Below are 23,573 nucleotides of genomic sequence, written 5' to 3'. Positions count from 1 at the left end.
TGGAAGAAGAAAATATATTAATATCTAACAATTTGAATATATATCTAATCTTTAAGTGATGAATAATTAATAAAACTTTTATGCCTGTCAAAACATGACAACAGGAGCAGTGACGCAACTAAGAAATAGGTTTAGGGGGCACAAATTGAAAAAAAAAAAAAAAAACTCTTTTAATAAGAGGGGTCCGGGTATTCTCCCCAGAAAATTTTTGAAATATGTACTTTGAAAAACGCAATTTTAGACGGTCTTTGGTGGTGTTATGGTGGAAAAGGGTACAAGGCGATCTGCGGAAATTTTTAGAAGTTAGAAGTCTTAAAACATGATTGTATAGTTCATATCTATAGACGTTAGAATAAGGAATGGAACTCTGAGATTCTACCCAATCGTTTTTTCTTTGAAAAATAGATAGAAATCAATTTTCCTTTTTTCCCCACCAATTTTTTGAAATTGAACAAAAACGCAATTAAAGACACTTTGAAGATTTTTACAAGAAGGGAATTGTGGAGCTCCCCCCCCCCCCGAATTGTTTTCCAAAATTAAAGTCCTAAAAACCTAAGCAGTAATCTATGATATTAGGAGAAGTGGTTCAAAGGCTATTCTAACTTAGGTTTTTCAAAAGACTTATGAAAAATTTAAGTTTTTATGATATTTAAGAAAGGAAGTTCAGAGGTCTTTGCCAGAATTTTTTCTGAAAATGAAGTCTTAAAAACGTGATTGTAAGACCATATTTGGTGACATTAGGGCCGGCATTCTTTCGAAACTGAAGCTCTAAAAACCCAATTTAAGTGATTTTCGAATGGAGTTTCAAGCAATGTTGTTTCGGATTCAAGAGCGTTCTCGAAATTTTGTGAAATTGAAGATCTGGAAACGAAATTTGAGATGCTCCGTAATGCTTTTAGCGGGGGGGGGGGGGGGGGGGCAATTCGGAAGAGTAGCATTTTGAAAGCTTTCTTATTTCTCCCCCTACAGAAGTAAATATTTTTGAAAAACATTCGACTAAGCATTCTGGAGGAGAGGGGGCACGGGGCGATGCAACCAAAGGGATGTCCTCTGGACAACTCTGATTGCGCTACGAAACAGGAAGTGACTGATTATATTTCTGAATTAAAGGATAATATTGCAAAGGGGATATTCCGCTTAAAAATCTGAAACTAAAACTTGCCGTTAAAACGAATACTTCCAACTTACAAAGTCGTTAAAAAGGCATTGAATTTAATGTCTAAAACAAACACATTGTCCAACGCTCTTTCTTAAATTTAATACACAAATAGTTGAAGAAAAAGGGGATGAAGGAATTGAGTAATCATGGTCAAGTCGTTGCTCATCGGAACTAAAAGTTAATCTAAATGCAAAAAATGCATATTACGCACAAGTAAATAATATGCTAATGTGCTTACCGTATTTTTTAATGTATGATAACATGATGCAGTGGAATTACCAAAGACAGCAGTTAAAAATCACAAAAAGACATATTGCACAAATTATAACATATTCATCGCAAGAACAAAAATGGGGAATAGCAAATTTCTTGCGCTGCTTCGTATGCTCAACCTTGTGAAATTATAGACATACCAAAATAACATTCATGACTCCACATATGAAGAAAAATGCCGATGTATGGATTAATTAGCATTGCGTGTTTTCAGTGTAAAAGGTTGCTCTTCTGAACAAGGGCGCACATAGAGGGGGGAAAGAGGGGACTTGAGCCCCCTCTTTGAAATTAGAACTTTCTTGTTTTTAGTACTTTTTTCTTTGCAAAAATGTAAAAACATTTCTTCTCCAATCATTAATGAATAAGTCATTAAAAATATCAAATTTTAATGACTTTAATCTGTCCAGAAATCGGTTTCCATGGGGAAAAGATCCTGCTAAACCATGGTTAAAATATCCCCCCTTACAATTTTGCATATGGGCGCCCATGCTTCTGAATAGCCTATTCAGACACAACAAGGCATTCCCCCCCCTGATAGATAGGCAGCAAGGAGGATTGTTTGTTTTAATGAGCAGTATAATTTCACAGGTACTTTAATAGAAAAATGAAAAGTTCAATTTTAATTTTTTGGTTGGAGATTTTTCCTCTCGTTTGGAGCATTGATTCGTAGAGCTCGGCGCCTTTTTGACTCTGGCGCCGTCGTGCGCTGCACGACCTTGCACATAGGGACGGCGTGGCCCTGATTGTGATACATGTTTTTGGACGCAAAAAATATTTTCCCGTTGTCGATATATAAGATTGTAAAGCCTATGGGAATTTTAAGAAAAGCGAGTCTCGTTCCAAATTTAGCAAGTTTCGATGGGGACAGACATCTTTCTCACGCTCTGTAGATATGGATGTCCTGCCACATGCAGACGAGGAAATCGTCTGTGAGAAATTGGTACCTTCAATCCCTCGCCAAGTGTTTAAATTTGCCACTTTTCTTAAAATTTCGGGAGACTTAGATACCTTTTATCTCGATAACGAGGGACGATAACAATAATAATTATCAATTTTGTACAGGATTTTAAAAGGCTGAAATTCAAGAAAAAAAACCTTTTTTTTAAAAGATATAACTTATGTGCTCGTTGATTCCGTTTGTCTGGAAGTCTTATGGTCGGTCGCTAACAGTTACCAGGCTTAGCGTTGCTGGAGATTTCCAACCTATTCTCCAGACCTATTAACTGTAGAGGTGGTGCTACCATATACCATGCCCAAGTCCGGCTCTTTCTCATTTAGGGGCCTCATTGACTCAGGAGTCTCTCGTTTCTGCTTTGAACTCATGCTGGCTACATGAATGGGGCTTGAGTCTCCCAAGTAGCATTAAAAACAACAACAAACTGCGCCCTAAGCCATCTCGATTGATAATACATTTGCCTTAAAATATAAGCATCAAATTTTCAGAGTCTATTGAGCAAAATTTTGTTTTGAAAACATCCTTGTCTTTGTGTCTACTTCAATAATGATCTTTTGATCGTTAATATTATTTTCCACATAATTTTCATTATATACAAAAACTACAATATTTGGAGATTTTTTTAATTTTATACAAACCCAATATTCGTTAGGCAAATTAATATGAACAATTTCATTTATAATAGATTTATACGTGGTTATTTCAGTTTCATCTACGGAAAGATCAAGTTATATTTTTTTTGAAACAGGGAACATTTTTCTTAACTGCGTAATTCCTGATGGACCTTTTCTTTGGTAATTTTTTAGAAAAGTATGTTGACAGATTTGGGGAAATTGTCGGAATTGCCTCATCTTTCAAAAAAGGTTTTCCCCGAGGAATCAAAACTTCCTCACCATTTATAATATGCTTAAAATGCGTTTCAATAAAATGTTTTTCGAAATGCAGAGCAAAAATTGAGCAATATTATCAAAAACTCTATCTAACCTGGAATTAACCAATTCCACTTCAGTTTTTCTTCATCTGCTGGAACTTGAAAAAGCGCAACTTTTTCCTTGAATGTTTTGTATCCACTTTTGCACCCTGGTACGAACTAAGATGAAGCTTTATTTCTTCTAAATGTTCAACTTTGATGCCTCGATTTAAAGCCTTAAATGCTGTTTCATGAAATATTCACAAAGTAAAGGTAAAAAAGAGAAACGCGAAACTAAATTGTAACAAAATCCTGCGTCTACTAATGTAAACACCGCGAAATTGAACGTGCACCTTGACCACACTGCCCTCTAGCGGTTTTCATACAATTTGTCTTCAAAAATCAAGGGGGAAAAAGCGCTGGTCAGCACACTACTCCTTCTAGGCACTATAGTTTACAGATATGAATAATATTAACTGTTTTAGTAAAATTTCTGATTCACTTGAAGCATTAATAAATTTCCAGAAAAGTTCTTTTAAATCCATTGGCGTCGTCAGCTGAAATTTATTGGGGGGGAGCATTCTGACGCTGTCATTTTCAAGTTGCATTAAGAAAAATTCGTGTGTGTATGTATATATATATATATATATATATATATATATATATATATATAATGAGTTTACATTTAATACGATACTCTTAAACCGGTTCATCTTGATTTACATAATTACACAATAAAAAAATAATTAAATACTAACAAATACATTTTCTCTGGACTGCACATGGGATACGAATATCCGTGCTATTTTTTTTGTGATCAATTTCGTCCAAGATGTTTTTGTGAACTTAGCATAAAGCAAAATGATTTAACCGCTTTTGTGTCATAGTCGACCTTAGATACAATTTCAGCTTTCTCAGCGCACTGAAGCTTCTTTCAACTTTTCACGACGAAGGGCGGCACACCAAGAGTAGCCGCACCAAATTTTCAACATTTTGAAACAGTGGACAATTGAATTAACCGTTCTTAATGAATGAAATCATCAAAAACGTAATCCAGCTTTATTGAATCAGTTGCTTTATAGAATCAAAGCTGTTTAGAACAAAATGTGACTCATATAAGCCGCGACAACTGTATAATTAAATTTTTATATTACATAGTGATAAACCTTGCAGCTCTAAGTTCTTGGCACAAGTTGGATTCGAAGGAGTTTAATTTGACGTTTTTAAATTAAAATATTAAAGTATATAATCCACCGTTATGACATTCACGAACCTACGAAAAACACAACTACAAAAATAAAATAAGACACAAATAATTAAGCTCTCATAATATCATATTTTAATAATGCTACCTTTTAAAGTTTTTTCTTAATTTTTTCAGGTTTTTTGTAACAAATGAACCAAAATTTTGCTTTTTTGTTGAATCATCCATACACTCAATGCATATGAAACCAAAAAACAGCAAAAACCATGCCCATGTAAATACATTAATTTCTGATTTCTCAAAGTCAGCTGGGAAAGTGCCCCTCCTGATCCTCTTCAAGTGACAGGCCTGCCTTGAGAGGCACACCTCACAGATTAAGTACTGGCCTACACAGAGAACAAACAGCATTTGGTGTATAATTGAATTCTGATCAGCAGACGATGGGAAAGAGATAGAGAAATGAACTGCTTTTTTCTGACACATGACTATAAGTTTTAAAATGGGTTATTTCAATAAAATTTGTTCAGTAAAGCTGGATTACTAATGGATAATTTTCTGTTAAGCTTTAATAACTAAAAGGAGTATTATTTATTCCATTAAAATTTATAAAAGTTGAAACATTTCAAAAAAAAGAAGAGAAAGTTGAACGCAATAGCTCTGATAGGACTCATAATGTCAAAATATTGACTGTAAAGCATACCTGATTAGCAGGCATTCAGGGGCTACTCGATAAGAGGTCACTGAACTTTCATAAACTTTCCTTTCCCAGAAAATTTTGTCTGACGAGTCTTCAAATTTCGAGTAGTTTTTTGCGAAATATTGCATTAAAAAGATATTCTCATTAGATGTAGTGATGTGGGTAATTAGGAATTTCATTCGGAAAATCGAGAAGTAACCCCATCTGAATAGTATAAAATCGGGGAGCCTCTGCATGTATTACACTAAACAGAATGGTACTTACCTATCATGGTCTTTTGATTTTTTGAAGATGGTTCCGTGGATGTTGATGATGAGTCAGTTGTTAAAAATTGCTCAGGTTCATTTGCTGTAGAAGGTTTGCTACATTTTCCCGTTTCAAGCCACCTCTCCATAGCCGCAATCGAATATGTAAAAAAAAGTATTTTTACCAAAATAGGAGCGCTCTTCAGGTCACCTCCTCTCAAGGAGACCAAAAGACCACATGAAATTATCTTTATTTTTGTCGGAACGTCCTTTCATTTTTGTCTTTTTTTTCCTGGTCATTTTGCGCTTCTTTTTTTGTTGGTCTATCGGAAGTGACATCACAGTATCCAGCGTTATGCTGGCTTACGATTTGCTTTTGAAATTGCACATTAATTTTTAGAATCCTCCTCTTTTTTTTCTGTAACATAACGCTTTTTTGGTCAAATTTGAGATGCCGCAAACACATTTGAGAAACCGCGCTTCGGTAAGGTACTTTGAAACCACGTGTTGAATAATGTCAAACACATGACACGTCTCCTTTCCCTCTCTACCCTAAACTTAACCTTTGACCAGCTAAGTGGTCTTCTAAATTTTTGAGCATCCTTTGGCCAGGGTGTTGTTGCCAGCTGCAAAAAACCGCCAAAGAGGTCTGGGTCTCATTTTGTTTGGGTAACATTGGGGTCGCTATAAATTGAATTGAAGCGGCGAAACAAACACTGCAAAATTCAAAACAGAAACCTGGAAGCGCCAAGAAACGAGATAAGAAAGAAAGGGGCAGAAACTCAGATCCCCGTCTGACTTCTGTTGACTTATTAGCACAAGAGTCGTAAAAAAAGGGGGGGGGGGTCCATATACGCTGGAGACTCGACTATGGATGGTTGACATTGCACTCGGGAGAAGGTGTCCCCTTTCTAGCATCCTCCACTAAAGGTAGTATGTGCAGAGAGCAGAGCAATGGTTTGTCAATGGAGTTCACTTTCTGACTTTCCGTTCACTATACACATCACCTATTTTGTTTTTTTTAGTTCATTTTTTTTTCGATGTTCATTTCGTTTTATTTGATATGAATTAAATATGGTAAATTATGTATTATGCAACTGTTTCAAGTTTTCAAAGCAAAAATAATTTCCCCAAAATAATGAATTTCATCTTGACAATTATCGAGGGGGTCCGATTTTCAAATATTGAGGGGATCCAGTCCTCAAATATTGGGGGTTGGGCCGGACCCCTTGGACCCCCCCGGCCACGACGCCCATGTTTAAATCTCCAAAGTTTTGATGCATTGAAAGGTTAGTATTGCTCCCTCAATAAGACCATTTACATAGAAAACTGTCGGGAAGAAATGTGTTCAAACGGCTTCAGAAAGAAAAATATTGGTCAAAATTTCAATTATTCAAATAAGTATGTTCATCACTGCACTGTAGGAAAAGGATTTCCATTATGACCATGCCATATCATACCTTGGAGCATTATCAAACCTCATGAAAAGTTGTTCTTCTCAGGATTTCAAAATGTGTATTTAAATTTAGGAATAAAACTTGTATTATTTCCTATAGCAAATGGGGTTATGGTTTTGAGTTTGAATGTACAACTGTAGAAGGATGTAAACTGTATGTAAGCACTAAATTTCAACAATATGCATTGGAAAATTTATTATTATGTTTATATTCTATTATTTAATTTTTAGATTTATGTGGAAAATTGCTTAATAACTGAATTTATAGTCATTTATTGCTTGGTTGTGTCATAGTTTTCTGCTAATATAACCAACTTTTTTAATTTTATGAAATTGTTGTAGTATTTTGTCTCATCCCATACATTCAAAGCTAATTTCTGTACTTCAGAGCCAGAGCGATGTAAATCCAAAAATTGTGATTTTCTATTTATTAGTGAATTGTATGTAGAAACCTATTCTGCATCAAGCCATGTGAACGTATTTTTAAAAAAAAATCCTTTTCAATTTTTTACCAGGGTTAAAAGAGCACGTGTCCCATCCTTTGCACACATCAGAAAAAAAGTTTTTCCTGTCTGTTGTAAAATTATCATGATGTGACTTACGTCCTTCTGGCTCTGAGGTACAGATTTGTCCTCCGTTAAATGATGATCTTAGCAAAACCTTCTTGATCTGACAATCTGATTTTCCTTTGTCTAAATATACTATTTCCTCTTCACAAACTCACATTATTACTCCTTTACAGTGCTGGCCAAATTAGTAGACTAAGACTGTTTTAAAAGCAAATTCTTCATTGATTACATAACTACAGACACATTAACAAACAGTGAAATAATTATCTAACATTTAGTATGCATTCCCTAGTTCTTGATGAGCATTTTAAGTCTTTTTGGCATACTTTTCACAAGGTTTACACCATTTCTTAACTTTTTAAAAAAAGGAGGTAAAAAATTGTTCATACTCACTATTATATATACACTCACATACACATACTCACTAATTACCTAAAACTAACTTTAAATATAACAGAACACACTAATAAAAAGAACTAGTGAACTGTTTAAGCTGATTGAGGTTATGTTCCTGGTAGGTAGATAAAAAAAGAACATAAACAAAGCAGAGAGTGCTGCCACCTGCAAGCATTAAATTATGCTAAAATAACGTAATAATCAGTGTACACTATGTACTGTACTTTAACAGTAAAATAAATAATATTTTAGTACAAATAGTGTACAAAAAAACTCTTTAGTTTAATAATTTGGCCAGCACTCTAATTGCTAATTTTTATAATACATTACATATTAATTTTAAAAAAATTGTTTTTTGTTTTCCCCAGAGAGACTTGCAACCATCTTATCAGTGTACTGTATTTACGCCTGTAAGTATCAATCGATAAAATTATTTATGGAACTTTATTTCAATTTGTTTGAATTTTCATATTTGAAAATATGTCATAAGTCTTGTGGCTTTTAATGTCTGTTTTTTATTTTCAATTGCAAACTAAGAACATCAAGGGTACTTCATTTACTATGACATTTTCTAGAGTACCGTCAAAGTTGAAAACATATCATTCCAAGACTTTCCCGAGAGTGTATCTCCACAGTCATTTAATGGCAGCATTGACATAAAACCTGAATCACCTGCAGTATCTACTACAGAAGTGTTTGTATTTATTTACTCATTTTTATTTTGCTTTCGCAGTTCATTTATGGCAAACTTTATGAAAAAATATAATGTTTTTATGTTAGGAAATATTTTTATGTTACTCTTAGAAAATGAAAAAAAGTTGAGTTTTTTCTTTTTCCATATTACTTAAAGTCAGTTCTGTTTGGTTCTATCAACTTAATACAAACAATCAAATTATAAATATGTATGAAAGCATTCGAGAAACTAGTTTCAAAATACTGGCAAAAGAACAAGTTGAAAAAAGTATCTTCAAATAACCTGTGCATTTTCTTAAGTGTAACACTTTTTCCTCTTCGTGTTGTGTAAATAACAAAATAATCCTGTTACGGAAGCAGATGCAAACTACATTTTTGAGAGAGGGGGCATGATGAAGAATGAGCCCCCTCCCCCCATGAGTTAAGAGTAGACTTGATTGGGAGTTGACTTGGGGGAGGGGGGTATACTTGATTTAAATTTTATTGGCGAACAACAAAAAACAAACACACATATGCGTAAAGACATTAACTTTTTAAAGCCATGGGGAGCAATTGGACCACCTGATCCCCCGCCTCCAAATAACAGGCCTAAAAGAAGTGCAGATTTATTGGGGACAGGAGAAAGGTCGACATTTTGAAAAAAAGATAAAAAATTCTGTTCAAAATTGACAGATAATTAATTGAGAATTATGGAAGAAAATTTTCTTGTAAGAGAATGATGCTAAAATAAATTATGCTTTGAATAATGCAGATAAATTATAGTTAAAATATCAGTTTTTCACTTGCATATTTATTGTTAAAATCTTTTCCTTTGTGTGTTATCTTTAATTTTTATTGTCTTTTACGATTTTCAGCCATGATTTTGATTTATTTTGTTTTGTAGAACAACATCTACTCCATCATTGACTTCAAGTCCACGTCAAGCACCTGATGCTAAAGATAACCTTTATGCTGTAAGTTTTGCACTTTCTGTATTTTGCCACATCACCTACTACGCTATATTTATTCTGCTGTTTGCTTTTCAAAATATTATGTATCATTAAAGATGTCATCCAGAAAAATTATCCAAAGTGGTAATCCTTTATTCTTATCAAAAACTGGAAATTTTGGAGCATGGCCATGATATGCTGTTTAATATGAGAACAAATTTATTTTAAGTTAACTTTCACAAATAAGATTTTGTTAGTACATTTGTGCATTTGCTTATCAAAAAAAAAAAAAAAAAAATTGCTCTTTATAGTAATAAGACTATTTTGTTTGAAAAAAAAAAGTGATTATTTTTTATGTGCTCTATAAAAAAATTGTCTCTATTAGCAGCAGATTTACAGTGCATGAAAAAATCTTTCAAGTTTTATCAACATTATTACTCCCAAATTTTACAGTAATTTTTTTTATAGAAGCATACAAGTTATGCAGACAAAATTATGTGTGATCTTGGTGTAATTTTGAAAGTAAGAAATAAATCTGCATATATTAAAACATGTTCTGCTTTTACAAAATTACTTTGGCTACTGTACAGTTAAAGCAAGTAAATTTTTCTACTATTTGCTCTTTTTAATGCACCTAAAATATTCTGCTTACATCTTAACATTCATAAGCTTTTATGAAAGGAAATTTCACCCACTAAATATTTCTATTATTAGAAACTAAAGGCAAAAATACCATATTGTGCCTCACAAATATGCTGAATATATTGCATGCACACATTTTAAGTTACATCAACCCAAAAAGCAGATTGTTTCCAAACCAAAAATTCAAGTATGTGCAATATATTTTGTATTTTTGTACATAATAGCAGTTTTCTCTTATATTTGTAGTGCTGTAGTAGTAAAAAAAAATGTTTTAGGAAACTAACCTTAAGGTTTGGGGGATTCACTAAAAGAAAACGTGGTTTGAAACCAATTCACATAACAGTTTGCATTATTTTTTCGCTAAAACAAATCCAAATATCTCTGGGAGAAGCTTTCTCCTGTACCCCCCCCCCCCCCTGCAGCTACAGCACTGCATATTTGAATTGTAAAGTGGTTGTTAAAAATGATATCATGGATTTATTTTGTCAGTAAATCATTTGGTATTTTTGTCTTTAAACAGCAGTTCTCTTGTACACTAAACTATGCTCATCAAAACTTCGTCTTTTTTATAGTAAAAATGTAAATATTCCTGCTGCCAAAATTGAATTATCTTGATGCTTTTTCCTTCTTTAATTTCATGTTTGTGCCTTTTTCCCTCCTCCAGGATGACAATAGTGTGACTCCTGCTACTCACAGTCCTGACTTCTACATTACTGCTGACACTTCACCTGCAGAAGCCCAAATTTGGCTTGTAAAAAATAAATTTTCAAAGCTTGCTCCTAGTTTTGCCCTATATTCTGGTATTTAACTTCTTAACGTTTCAGAATAAATGTTAGTTAAATGCATAATGTAGACTGTAGAGATTTGTGTGCCAAATGAACTAACGTTTCTGGCGATCTTAGGAACAACTGTGATTCTAAAAGAAAAATTTCAAGCCATCAAAGAATCTGAAAGTTTAAAGAAATCAGAAACTGAAAAATAGCAGGGGTTGATTTAGGTTTTATTTTTTGGGTCTCCATTTTGTGAAAAAGCAAAATATGTTTGTGAGCTTTCTTTATTTTTGTATAAAAGAAATTTTGTGAATTTCCCCTTTTTTCCCCTGGAAAAAAGACATATGGGTTATTTTCTCTAAACTGCGACATTCTTGTCCTTGCTCTAAAAATGATAATTTAACTTGTATAAAACTCTAACCGATGGTAGAATGCTTTAGTAACATGTTTTGATGCTTGTAAAATTAGCTAAAACAAACTCTCTATTACTATTTCTCATTTAAATAATTTTTTTACTGATAAATGTCATCCCACTGTTGTGTGCATACCCCCACCTTACAGCAAAATTAGTTCTAAAAATGTCAGGAATCCATATGTATTTGTAAAGAAATTGTTTTTTCAATCCATTAACAACTTTGTGCATTGTTGTAAAATATAAAAATAAAGATATTTCAAAGTTTTCACTATTCTGAAAAAAATACCAAAAAGTATCCCTTGATTTTATTTTTATTCCCCTGCCAAGGAATGGAATTAATGATTCTCATTCTCACATATGATAATAGTTATATTAACCCATTATTTAGTCTTTAAATTATGGCCTCAGTATGCAAATAATCGTAATTGGTTCTCTTTGTTAAAAGAAAGAGATTCAAGTATAGTTGGATGTTCCTTAGTTAAATCTTGTAACGTATTTTTAAAAACTCATTACCCTGTCTCTGATAATTAATTTAATTTTGTAATAAGCACTCAATGAGTGATTGTTTCTTGTTTGTACAGAGTTTTTCCACCTGACTTGAAGTAATATTTATTTTTGTTGTATGTAGTTATGACTATGTATGTTAAACTTAACTTTTGTCATTCCCCTGTCCTATGTAAAAAGAAAAAATGATAACAATAACTGCTTTTTGCAAACCACCATGTTATATTTCATGGATTTTTTTTTTGTATTTAGGGGATTATTATAAATTTTTCTGCATTTATTAGTTTCTTGTGGCCTAATTTTTTTATTTGGTAGGATCATTGTATTTTAATGTGACTTTTGGAATAACTGTGCTTCCAAAATATATGTAAACTCCCCACTCCCTGTTAGTTGATTTTGTGTTTCCAGGAAAGTGTGCTACAAAATGTATTGTCCATAAGCAAGTCAAATGATTACTTTATTGCATTTAATGACAAATAAGTCTTACTTTAACATTAAGTTGAGTTTTCTGTTAGACATCTATTTCTGTTATCAGTATTTTTTTTTTTTTTTTTGTTTTTTAGATCTACTTTCTCTGACTGAATGGTGGCTTCAGTCACATAGCGAGCTCTTTTGCAACCATTTTTAATTATTATATGCATTGAAAAGTTATCGAGTACTGCAAAAATGTGTGCTGCCAATCAAATCAAATTAAACCTTTTGAAATTGGAAATTTTCAATGATGGTCTGTTTGTTTATGTCAAACTGTTGCCATTTGACAATAAATAATAAACTGAAATCCTGTGCCTCATACGTTAGAGCAATTTGTATATAGATAGTTTAAAAGCTTAGATTTTATTTATAAATTCATGTTAAAATTAACGTTTGGACAAAAAATGTTTTCTAAGTTACATTTAAAAATGGCAGAAAATAGATCCATCAGTAATGCATGCATTAAATAAGAAATATAATATCATATGATGAATGCATTTGAACTGGTCACTAAAAATGCAGCTGTTGTTGAAGAAGCCATCACCGGTGAACTAACTTGGTTTTGCAAACATATCATAATTGTAACCTATTAATGAGTGAGTTGACTCAAAAGTTTTTATTCCTTAAGTATTAGTAGCATTTTGTAAAATGGTTTTAAAATATGCTTGTTCAAGAAAATGTAAAAAATATTACTTAACAAGTACGTTAAAATGTATATATGCAGGAATTCATTAGAACCTGCAATCAAAACTTAGATAAGATATAAATTTCTTGTTTTGTTAGGTTTTATTTGAATTTTATTCTAAAAAGTTAATGAGGTGCAAAGTTGCATTGTGGTAACACTTTTAACATGACTTTTCATAACATGTATGAGCTTCTCTGAGCCTTTTATTTTATTGAACTTGTTTCTTTGAATATAGCTTTAGGTTAATTTAAGTATAACATTAAAACTTTTTCATATGTACTTCAAAAACTAGTTTCAAATCTTTATAATTTATGCTCATTTTTAGGTAAAGATCTCCTGTGCTTGAATAGAGAAGATATGATTGAAATATGTGGCAGTGTTGACGGCATTAGGTTATATAACAGTATAAGAATAAGGTAAGTTAATTTCTAGGTTTTTTTTTCTTTTCGTGCTTAAGTGTGCCATACAATAAATTTTATTGTATTTTTTCATAACTTTATTCCGTAATTATGAAATCAGTAATACATTTTATTTTTGCAAATGTTTTGCCTGAAATGAATTCTTAATGTAGAAGGTTTTTTTTTTTTTTTTTGAAATGCATTTTGAAATGTGTTATCAATACTTACTAATTGTATTATAGGATTTTGTAAAGTTGTCTTTACATAATTTATGAGTATATTTTGTTACTTTAAACTGAAATTTATGAAATAATAGATTGAATATTAATTTTGTATTGAAAACTAATCATTAATTCAATGATCATAAGATAATTCATACATATACTTCTTATAACTTTGACATTGCCCTGCAAGATTAAAGAATAAGAATAATGAAATACAGAAATATTTCACTTAGTATGGCCTCACTCGGTGCAAATCATGCTGTACTATGGTTAGTAATTTTATTTCAAGTTTTTAATTAGGGCCAATTGATTTCTTATTATACATTGGAGAGATTTTGCATGCTAAATTCTTCAGGAAAAGTATTTTTACTAATATTTCCAAAATCAATTGCTAAATGTATTAATTAATCGAATGAGGGAAGCTGAAACATGATAGCAAACTATTCGTAACACAGTATAAGCCTGATTTAACAATTGTTAAGGGACTGGAAAAAGTTATCGTTTGATCAAGGATATCGTTAAATCAAGGAGCATATACATTCAATGCAGGTAAATCCGGACTGTTGAAAAGCTTCCTTAAATTGAGGAAATCGTTAAATCAGGTATCTTTAAATGGAAATTATACTCTACATCTGAAACAAAACAGACTCAATAATGCCATACAATGAAAGTGCTGTCCTGAATCTAATACAATTAATTTAAATAGCAAGTATGCTTGCTGAAAACCAAAAAATGATTTTTATGAGCCATTAGAGCTAGGGATATGGTAAAACAAAAGACAAGAATATTAAGAACAGATAATGGTAAACTTTGGGACAACCCTAAGCAGAGGCAGATTCAAATGCTCTGCAACTCTTGCAGGCACAACCACTTAAAACCTTACATGAAGGCTGAACAATAAAGCAGAACTAGTGGTTCAGCTCTGAACCACTATCAGTAATGCTGTTACTGATACAGCAACAGCATTAACTTTACTGGAGAAAGGAGCTCTGTAAATTTTGTTTCACAAATGTTGGATACGTGAACCTTTTGTGATGCAGCGGTATCAAATCTAAAGTCTTATCCTTGTTTCACTTGCTGTAACAAGTCACAGTCAGTGGTAGCAAATACGGTTGAAATCCTTTGGCATAAATCTTTCAAATCATATGGCATAAGAGCATAAACAAATGATCTTTAATGTAACCTCATTACAAAAAACTGCATGGAGTTAGGCCCAGAGAGATTGGTTGCCACAAAAGAAGGTAATGGTTGTTGTCAGAACGTCATCCATTCCAACAACCAAGATGCTTGTTATTGAGGTGATGTCGTTATCCCTGTTGTACTCCTTTCTGACTTTCGTGACAGTGACAGATGATAGAAGACATATAAAAGACAATTAACCTTTAAATACCATTATTATTAATCTAGGCTTGTGTAAATTATACGTTTAGCATTTAAAAATAACGTACTGTCTTCTATTTTTGTTCTCAAATGATTTCCTGTATGCACTTTAGCAGTGGCGCACCCACCGAGGAGGCTAAGGCGCTTGAGCCCCTCCCAGAAGACAGAAGAAATTCAAAAATGACCATGAGCACCTCTTGACCATCAGATTAAAGACAAGGCCTAAAATTGTGTTTTGTGGCCTCTAATTTTTGAAACTTGGTTCTACGAATGCGTTCTAAACGGCACCTGATTTTTTATGAAATGTTTGAAAAAAAAAAAGTCTACATAAATCTAGTGAGGCCGTTGAAATTTTACTGATTTTGTTGCTAACTTCATGTGTAAGAGCTATTGAAAATTAAATTCTAGTCCCTCCCAGGAAGAAATCCTAAGTGCGCCACTGCACTTTAGAACTATTTATAGTCAATAAATAAAATAAGAGAAAGATGTTGACTTGCAAGTTTTATACACTAATGTTAAATTCTTTATTCATTATATATATTATTTTTTACCTCCTAATTATTCACTTTGAACGATATTTCAATTTGAGTTTTTTGTAAAATGCAATTTTAATTTTAATTATGATCTTGGCTTTATGACACTTAATATTATATTACTTTAGGCATCCTCCACCTCTTAAAAGGATGTACATTTCAAAAGATAGATTGAGTGAGTTTACTAATTTCTTCAATTACTCTATGTTCAAGCAAATGTATCTGTTTTGCACGCATATGTAAAGTGTCCAATTAATATCTATAGCTATTTTTTTTCCCAAAAACTAGCAATTGATTATTCTGGACAAATTTCTTTTTAAAAATAATGGTTCGAATGGTTTGCGTACAATTGTTTACATATTTATCTGCTGTCAATTATTTACAGTAAACGCCTGATTATCTGTGAATTTCAAGTGCCACGGATAAACCGCAAAAAGGTTAAAATGAGAGACAAACAAGGTAAAAATTGTCCTTCCTCAAAAACTTAGCTGTATTGATGCATAATACTTGCTTGAAACAGTGAATATATATACAGTACAGTAAAAAAAATATATTTTTGCACAACTGAACTTAACATTAATAGAGAGCTAGGGTACGTATGATGAAGAAAGCACAATAATTGAATAAATAAATAAAAGAAAAACAACTGACTTTAAATTTACAATTTTTCAAGAAAAAAAAACAGCCATTGGTATTTGCTTTTTAATGCGAAAATACATGTTAATAATCTTGTAGTAAGTTACAATGATACAAGATTCATGGCAAAGCATTAATCTTACATTTTGTGCAATATTAATTCTTTGCCATCAATCTTTGAGTTGAACCGCACCATTGCTGCGGTCACTCATCTGGTGTGCTAATTCTACATTAGCTACCAGTTTGTTTGGCTCTCTTGGCTCCCTTAAGAGGTTTTTCGCCTCCCGCTCACGTGATTCCTATTCCAGGCTGATGAATGCTAAAAAGCATGAAACTGCAGTCCTCGGATGGAATAACTGAGCTGGTGGTGTATTTTAAGTAGGTTAATAATTGTTGATTTGCGAATAATCGAGAGTTTACTGTATTTTAAAAAGGAAGAATTGGGAATTAATATGAGTAATCTGTATTTCTCTTCTATGTTATATTCATAGTGTAAGACAGTTTGTTAACTAAAAGTAAATAGTTTACTTTTGTGTGAAAATATTAAATGAAAACTCAATGCTAAAATGCCCAAAAAGCAATTGTGCGCTTGTGCTAGGGCTACAAGAAGCTCTTTGTTCAGACCAAACTTGTACAAAGAAAGACATCTAAGTGAAGTATAACTCATACAAACCGTTTTCATTGCTATTTGTACATTTAAAATTGATTTTTTATTGATTGTTTTTCAATTCTTTTTGTAATTAATCACTGAAAGTGTATGTTATTTTTAGTCACTGTTCATTGAAAAATTGTGATTTATTAAAAAGTGAAGGTTTTTTTGGACTAAAGATTGAAACTACTCTTGAACTGAATTTGCATTGCTCTTAGTTTAAGAAAATAAGCAAATTCTCTTAAAGTTATTTATTTTTTTGCGTTGAATATATTTAAAAGAATAAAAAAAAAGGTTACCAAAAGTCAAAAGTGGCTACCATTTTTTGTGATTCAGGTAGCCACTGGCTACTATTCAGAATTCTTAGACAAGAGCTTTACTTTGAGGAATTGAACATGATCAGAGATAGGAGACTGCAGGAACGCTCCCCAGAATTTTTTGGAATTTGAGCCTCAAAAAATGCAATTAAGGAAAGGAATGGTCGATTCTAAAGCTCTAAAAACATTAATCCTGATAATACATGTTAAAGTTCTCCTTGGTAATGTTAAGAAAGGCAATTTTTAGTCATCTTACTCTCTTTGGGATTGCAAAAGATAATTATTTTTTGAAGAAAAAAAATGTGCAGAAAGAAGCCAACCTTGAGTAAAAATGACAGCAATGTGCATAAAGTACAAATAAAGTAGTAAAATAGAGTTAAAAACTACTAATTTTACTTCTTTATTTGTACTTTATGCACGTTGTTGTCATTTTTACTCATTCCATACTACAAAGTTTTCGACTGCTTTTTTTACAAGAAGCCAACCTTGTTTGCACTTTTTTCATTTAGGGGGACAGATGAGCCCCCCTCCTTAACTCTGCCCATGTTTGAGATACTCATAACCTTATGTATAATAATGCTCAACTTCTAGAAAAATTAGCAAAAGAAAGCTGAAAATTTGAACCATATTTTAGCTTATGAACTTCTAGTTTTGTTATTAGTATATTACCTTTGTATTTCTAGGAGAAGAAAATTTGTTTTCATTTCTTTCCTTGCATTTTTTGTGTGTTTTTTTTTAATTACTAATGAGAGTATCAAAAAGAAAATATGTTTTATTTTTTAATATCTTGTACTTCGGTTATGTTGAATATTGTTCTTAGTCTCTAACACTTTGAGATATCAAGAGTCGACTGTATATCTGCATCCTTTTTCATTGTTTCTGAGAGTCACTCATTGTAATGAAAACTGAAACAGGACTAAGGTACTGTTTTCTGTTTATCTTACATATTGCCTCATAGTAAGTATTTTATGTTGTGTTGAATGATTTAGATTCTATTGTTGCATAGAAAAGGTCTTGTTTTTAAAACAAAAACTTTAGTTCATCTTTGCTATTTATGTTATATATGTATACATATATTATGTTTTATTTGTTCTTCTCTAACCCTGTATTTTGGAAATGAATTTTTAGAAAATTAACTTAGTTTTTCCTTGCAGTTTTCCATGGATTATATTTAGATTCTTTAACCTGTAATGAATTTAAAGGAGAACTGTGTAAAGTGTTTCGACTTAATTCTGAAGCTTTGGGAGATATATATCTTACAGGACCTGATGGGATACTTTTAATGCCATCTGAGAAAGTAAATATTTATTTCTTTATATAAAAATAAGTAGAAAAGGCTACAGCGATGGAAATAATGTACGATATCATGCTATTTCTCTTTTGGGCAGTTCTCAAAAGGTGGGAGCAAACACAGACCTCAACTTTGAAGCTTCAACACCAAATAACTTTCATTTTAATTAACTCAAAAAAATTTGAGTTAAATTATAATACTGTATAAAGACAAGAATTGACATAAGTTATGGAAAAAACGCTCTTCAAATACCCTTAAAAAATATTTTCTTTGCTAAAAGGCACAATTTTTTGGACATTCAAAACTGAGCAATGTACCATCAAAAAAAAGTTTTTTATAATTATTTCCATGCGTTTCAAAAATAACATTAAGGGTATTAATTTCAAACTGAATATTTTTTTAATAATATCTTCCGGAAATTAAAAGAGTAAAGAATATTTTAGAAAAAAAGGAAGTTGGAAGTTTGATGTATATATCCAAAAGTTATGATCTGAACAATGCTATTATTTGAGAACTGAATATATAATTTATATGTTTTAAAGGTATTTTTCGATCCTCAAAATCAATTTTTAATTATTTTTAAGTGTTTTCATATGTTTTTATGCAGTATCTTTGTAGCAAAATCATTTTTCTTAAACATATATGTCAGATGTCCAAATTGCGTTACGGTCTAGACCCTGATAATTCTGTCCATTTATTCGTTATCATAAGTGATCTTCTGTCTTGTAACCTCAATAAAAAAGGCTATTTTAATGTTAATTTCTTTAATCCATTGGTATTTTGCACAATTAATATGTTATGCATTGAACTTTACATAAATAACAGTAGAAACACAAGTTTCGATCGTAACGAACGCATTTAAGTAAACAAAACGGCGCAGCTTCATTACTCTAACATTTTAAACATGATTATCTGTTATTTTGATGATATTTTGGATAAAATGTTTTCAAATTATGACAACAAATCAATATCTAAACAGCAATTATTTAATAAATAATTCTTCAATGTTCTAATATTTAGATATTCCTCTCTTTGCACAAAAATCGCCAAGCAAAACCCAATTGGTGACAACTCACAGCGTACAAAAAGCAACGGGTTACCACCGGGGAATTCCCGTTTTCGGCAAAAGCATCAGTTTTGGAGACTATATCATATGTGCTGGCAAAATGGATGTTTTTTCTTCTTTTTTTTCAGATTCTATGAAACCATAACAAATTTTTATTATTTAAAGACCAGGAAAAAGTCATTCAAGTACTTTAAATCCTCTATTTTTCATTGCAGAATTTAAAAGTAGAAGAAATTTTCATTGGGAAAGTTCAAAACGGAAACTTTCATTATGATGATGTCCAAAATCTGTTACCTACAGATCGATCATTAAATTTGCTATTTATTAATTTTTATAAATACCTGCTGTCTTTTTATGTTTTTATATGATATTCTAGGTGTACATACTATGCCATAAAAACAAAATTTATGTCAAATTTCAAATTTTAAAAACTGCTCAGAATTCATGTTTTTGTTCCCACCTTTTGAGAACTACCCTTTTGCTGTGATTCTTTCATGCTTTGATCTTCCTTTGGTTCATCTTAGAAAAGATATGAATAAAAATAGCCACACCTGGCTTTCAAAACATGTCGTATTTTACATGTATTTGCGTGTATGTATCTTAATCTTGTTTTTTCCCCATATCTTATACATTGAGTCATACCCTTTGTATCCCTCCCCTTTCAGAAAAACTTTGAAATGACAAGCCTGTTTCTAGGAAAAGTGTATTTTATATTATTGCATAAAAAAGGCTATATTTGGGTGTGTGTGTGTTTCTAAGTGATTACATAGATGCAGCAAGTAAGAGAATTATGAAAAATATTTAATTTGTATTTTTAAATCTCCTAAAAACACAAAGAATTTAAACACCTAAAATTTAAGTTTTCTTTATTGGTTTAGTTAGTGTCTAAAAATTAAAAAATTGTGCAATTAGTATTTTAATGTATATATTTTTTTTAACATGGATGCATTAACCACTATGCACTTACCAAATGTTTTGCCTTTCATCATTTGCCCTTGTGAATGCCACAGAAGGAAGAACCTTTAGTTAAGCAACGCCTAGCAGGCAACCATTGTTACCTCTAACAGAACAGTTAATAATTGGCTCTGTCCTAATGTTTTGGCACCACAATCATCTCCACCTCCACAATTTAGCCACAAGACTGAAGGGGAGAGAAATTTTCTGCATTCTCCTGTACTTGTGATAACTACTCAATAACTGACACACAAGACTATTGGACCCAAAAATTGAACTAGCACAAAGCACGTACCCTGTATGTACTTGGAAGGTCTTCATGGTTTCAGTCATTGAGTTTACAATCCTTCAATCCCCAGTCTGATGCCCTGACGACTAAGTTCCCCATGGCCTCTTAATGGTATCTTGTAAGCAAGACTTCAGGGAAATAAAATAAAAGTTATTTTTTTAAGTGCATTTATTGTAATGTAAAACTGATATATAACTCATTTTACAATCACAAAAATCGCTGATTTCGAATATTGTCTGAAAATTTACAATCCAGAATTATCTGCACAATATTTTAATCCAATTTATTATTCAGTCCCCCCCCCCTTCCCAGACTTTAAGGCATAATAATCAATTCACGAATCAAAACATTAGAAGAGCTTGGAAAGGTGAAGGATTATTACCATAGCACCACATTTTGATAGCTAAAAATATTCCCTTGAAATAATCCAAAAAGTATGTTAAATGTTCAAAAAACGCAAAACGTAAAAAGCCTTTAAACTTTCATTTAAAATGAACCTCTTAAAACAACAGCATTTGTGGAAAACTACAGTTTATTCTTAAAGTTAAAATTGTATGAAATATATTAAGATAAATTGATACAATACATTTTGTGTAAAAACTGGAATAAATGTCAAATGATAAACAAACAAAAATTTTCAGAAAATGAAAAATATGTTCATACATGACATGGTAGTATTTTCTTGATAAAATTACAAGAGGTCGGAGTTAATTGGAATATAAAATGCATTTTAATATTTTCAATTGTGTTAGAAGGTCTCTTGTCTAAAAGAAAATTTTTATCCAAAAACCATTTGTACCAAAGAAACTTTGTGTGAGCATTTTATATTTGTTGAGCCTGAACTGACTTTTAGTGTTGGTCTTAAGCTCTTTTTTTCTAGCTTCCTGGCCCCAAGTTTTCTTCAAAAATTGTTCATCATTTTATTTTATTTATTTTTATTGTATATCTATATTTTTTGAAATATTACAGGTTCTACATAATTTAAAGGATGAGTCAGTGTTCATTTGTGAAATTCTAAAAGGTATGTAATTTTCTCATTCATGTACATTTCCAAATAAAATTGATTGCATTGGTTTTATAATTACAGGTTTTCAAAACTTTCATTGATATAAGTCAAGTCATCAACGTTTTAAAAAGCCTAGGCATTTGTAACCAAATTTCTTTCAACCAAAGTGCCAGAAGAAATGTATTATTAACAAAAGAAAATAAATAAATAAATAAAATAAAATAAATAATAAAAAAATAAATAAATAAATAAAACTGTAGGACATCATGGTCCAGCAAAAACAATAAGCTCTTCGTGATTGCTTAGACTATTTTTCATTTCGACCATCTAGACTATTTTTCATTTCGAGAAAGATTGTCCTTCCTTACATTCCTTTCAGTTTTTTTTTTTTTTACTGTGTAATCTTTAAATAACTAATAAAAAATTTTCATTGAGAGGTTATTCATGAACAGTTGTAAAGATAGCTGTTATGTACGTTAACAAGAGATTACTCTTCTGGGGAAAAAAAAACTTCCAAACCCAACTTATAAAATAATAATAGTGGACTATATAAAAAAATAGGTTGTATTTGAGCATAATCTTTCAGCTTCAATGTACTGCAGACATTCTATTTTTCTATGGAAATGCTTATTTTTTTTTTTTTTTTTTTAAATCCCAACTTCTTTGTTTCTGCAGATAAATTGATACATATCTGAGCAAATCTTCTTCTTGCATGTTTTGTTTCCTGTTACATTATAAATCTAGTTTTTTAAGACAAGACATAACCTGTCTGTAAATACTTGTTTGTATATGCTTTGTGTATTAAGTGAAAATTGTGGTTGTGTGTATTGATTAAATTTTGTTCCTCTGTTTCAGCTGAAGAGAATGAAAATTATACTGTTATCTTAAAATCTTACAAGAGTCATTCCCAAGTAGAATCTTAACATTGTTAAAGTGTGACCACGAAGAGTTGACCCTCGGCTCCGCCTTGCTTCAGAATTGTCCATTTTCGTGAAGGGGAGATGAGGAGAGGAAAGTTGAAACAGAATTTGCAAGTGCATCATTGTTTTTAGAGTTTGAATATGTCACCTTTTGGAATATAAGAAATTAGCCAAAGATGTAAAACATTTTAAAATTGTGCAGTCAAGGCAGATGCCACATTGAACAGGTTACATCCTACGTATCCCATCCTAGTGGATGGGTCTTTGTTTCACTTCTCTCAGCAGCTATTGGTTAGAGATAACAACTCCTCCTATAGTTAATTTCAATTGAAAATCAGCGAGAGTAGGGTTACAATAAAGAATGTAAATCTTGTCATTTTGTACTGGGCGTCCTTTTTTTTTTCATATCGCCAAAATATTGCTCAACTTCAAAATATGGCACTCATCCTTTCTTCCTTCTCTACCTATTTTAGGAATGGGCTCATTTTCTCAAATCATTAACAAGGGTCATTTGTTCGCGATCAAACTATAATAATATTTATACTCATACTATCTGTCATATATGTATACTTAGCTATGTTCTTAGTGCCAATTATTTTTTTCAAGTATTGTTCATGCTCATATGGATATTTATATGGAATACTAGTTGTATATTTGTTTCATTAAAGTTGTTATATTTTTTTCATTTATTGGTTCTTTCATAGTAAATTATAATGAAATATCATCAGGGCTGTTGCCAAAGGGTGTTTTAGGGGTTCAAACTCTCTCCTCCCAAAATTCAACACAAAATTTTCGTTTAATTTTGAGTAGATATTGGGTACTTTTCCATCATGGGTATTTACGTCACTTGCAGGAGTAGGAGTTGTCCTAAAAATCCTAAAATTTCAAATTTTCCCCTCAAACTCATATGTGTTTTGTCCTAAAATTCCTACAATTT

General features: G+C 31.6%; 1 protein-coding gene across 4 annotated transcripts in view; it reads left to right on the top strand.

The window, feature by feature from the left end:
• LOC129220140 (transcription factor CP2-like) overlaps positions 1–23,252 on the top strand; it is a 74,473-nt gene extending 51,221 nt beyond the window's left edge. For 2 of the 4 annotated variants that reach the window (XM_054854490.1, XM_054854492.1), the window contains 9 exons: positions 8,233–8,274; positions 8,440–8,558; positions 9,441–9,510; positions 10,793–10,928; positions 13,299–13,389; positions 15,894–15,967; positions 18,265–18,407; positions 21,680–21,731; positions 22,572–23,252. In XM_054854490.1, the coding sequence (XP_054710465.1) occupies positions 8,233–8,274; positions 8,440–8,558; positions 9,441–9,510; positions 10,793–10,928; positions 13,299–13,389; positions 15,894–15,967; positions 18,265–18,407; positions 21,680–21,731; positions 22,572–22,639 (795 nt within the window). In that variant the 3' untranslated portion in view covers positions 22,640–23,252. Of the gene's footprint in view, positions 1–8,232; positions 8,275–8,439; positions 8,559–9,440; positions 9,511–10,792; positions 10,929–13,298; positions 13,390–15,636; positions 15,684–15,893; positions 15,968–18,264; positions 18,408–21,679; positions 21,732–22,571 lie in introns of those variants that run through there. The other 2 variants (XM_054854491.1, XR_008580451.1) reach the window with 2 other exon arrangements.
• Positions 23,253–23,573: the final 321 nt, after the last annotated feature.

The sequence above is a fragment of the Uloborus diversus genome, chromosome 4 (genome assembly GCF_026930045.1).
Source record: "Uloborus diversus isolate 005 chromosome 4, Udiv.v.3.1, whole genome shotgun sequence".
In the NCBI taxonomy this organism is placed as follows: domain Eukaryota; kingdom Metazoa; phylum Arthropoda; class Arachnida; order Araneae; family Uloboridae; genus Uloborus; species Uloborus diversus.
This window is presented reverse-complemented; position numbering and strand designations above follow the sequence as displayed.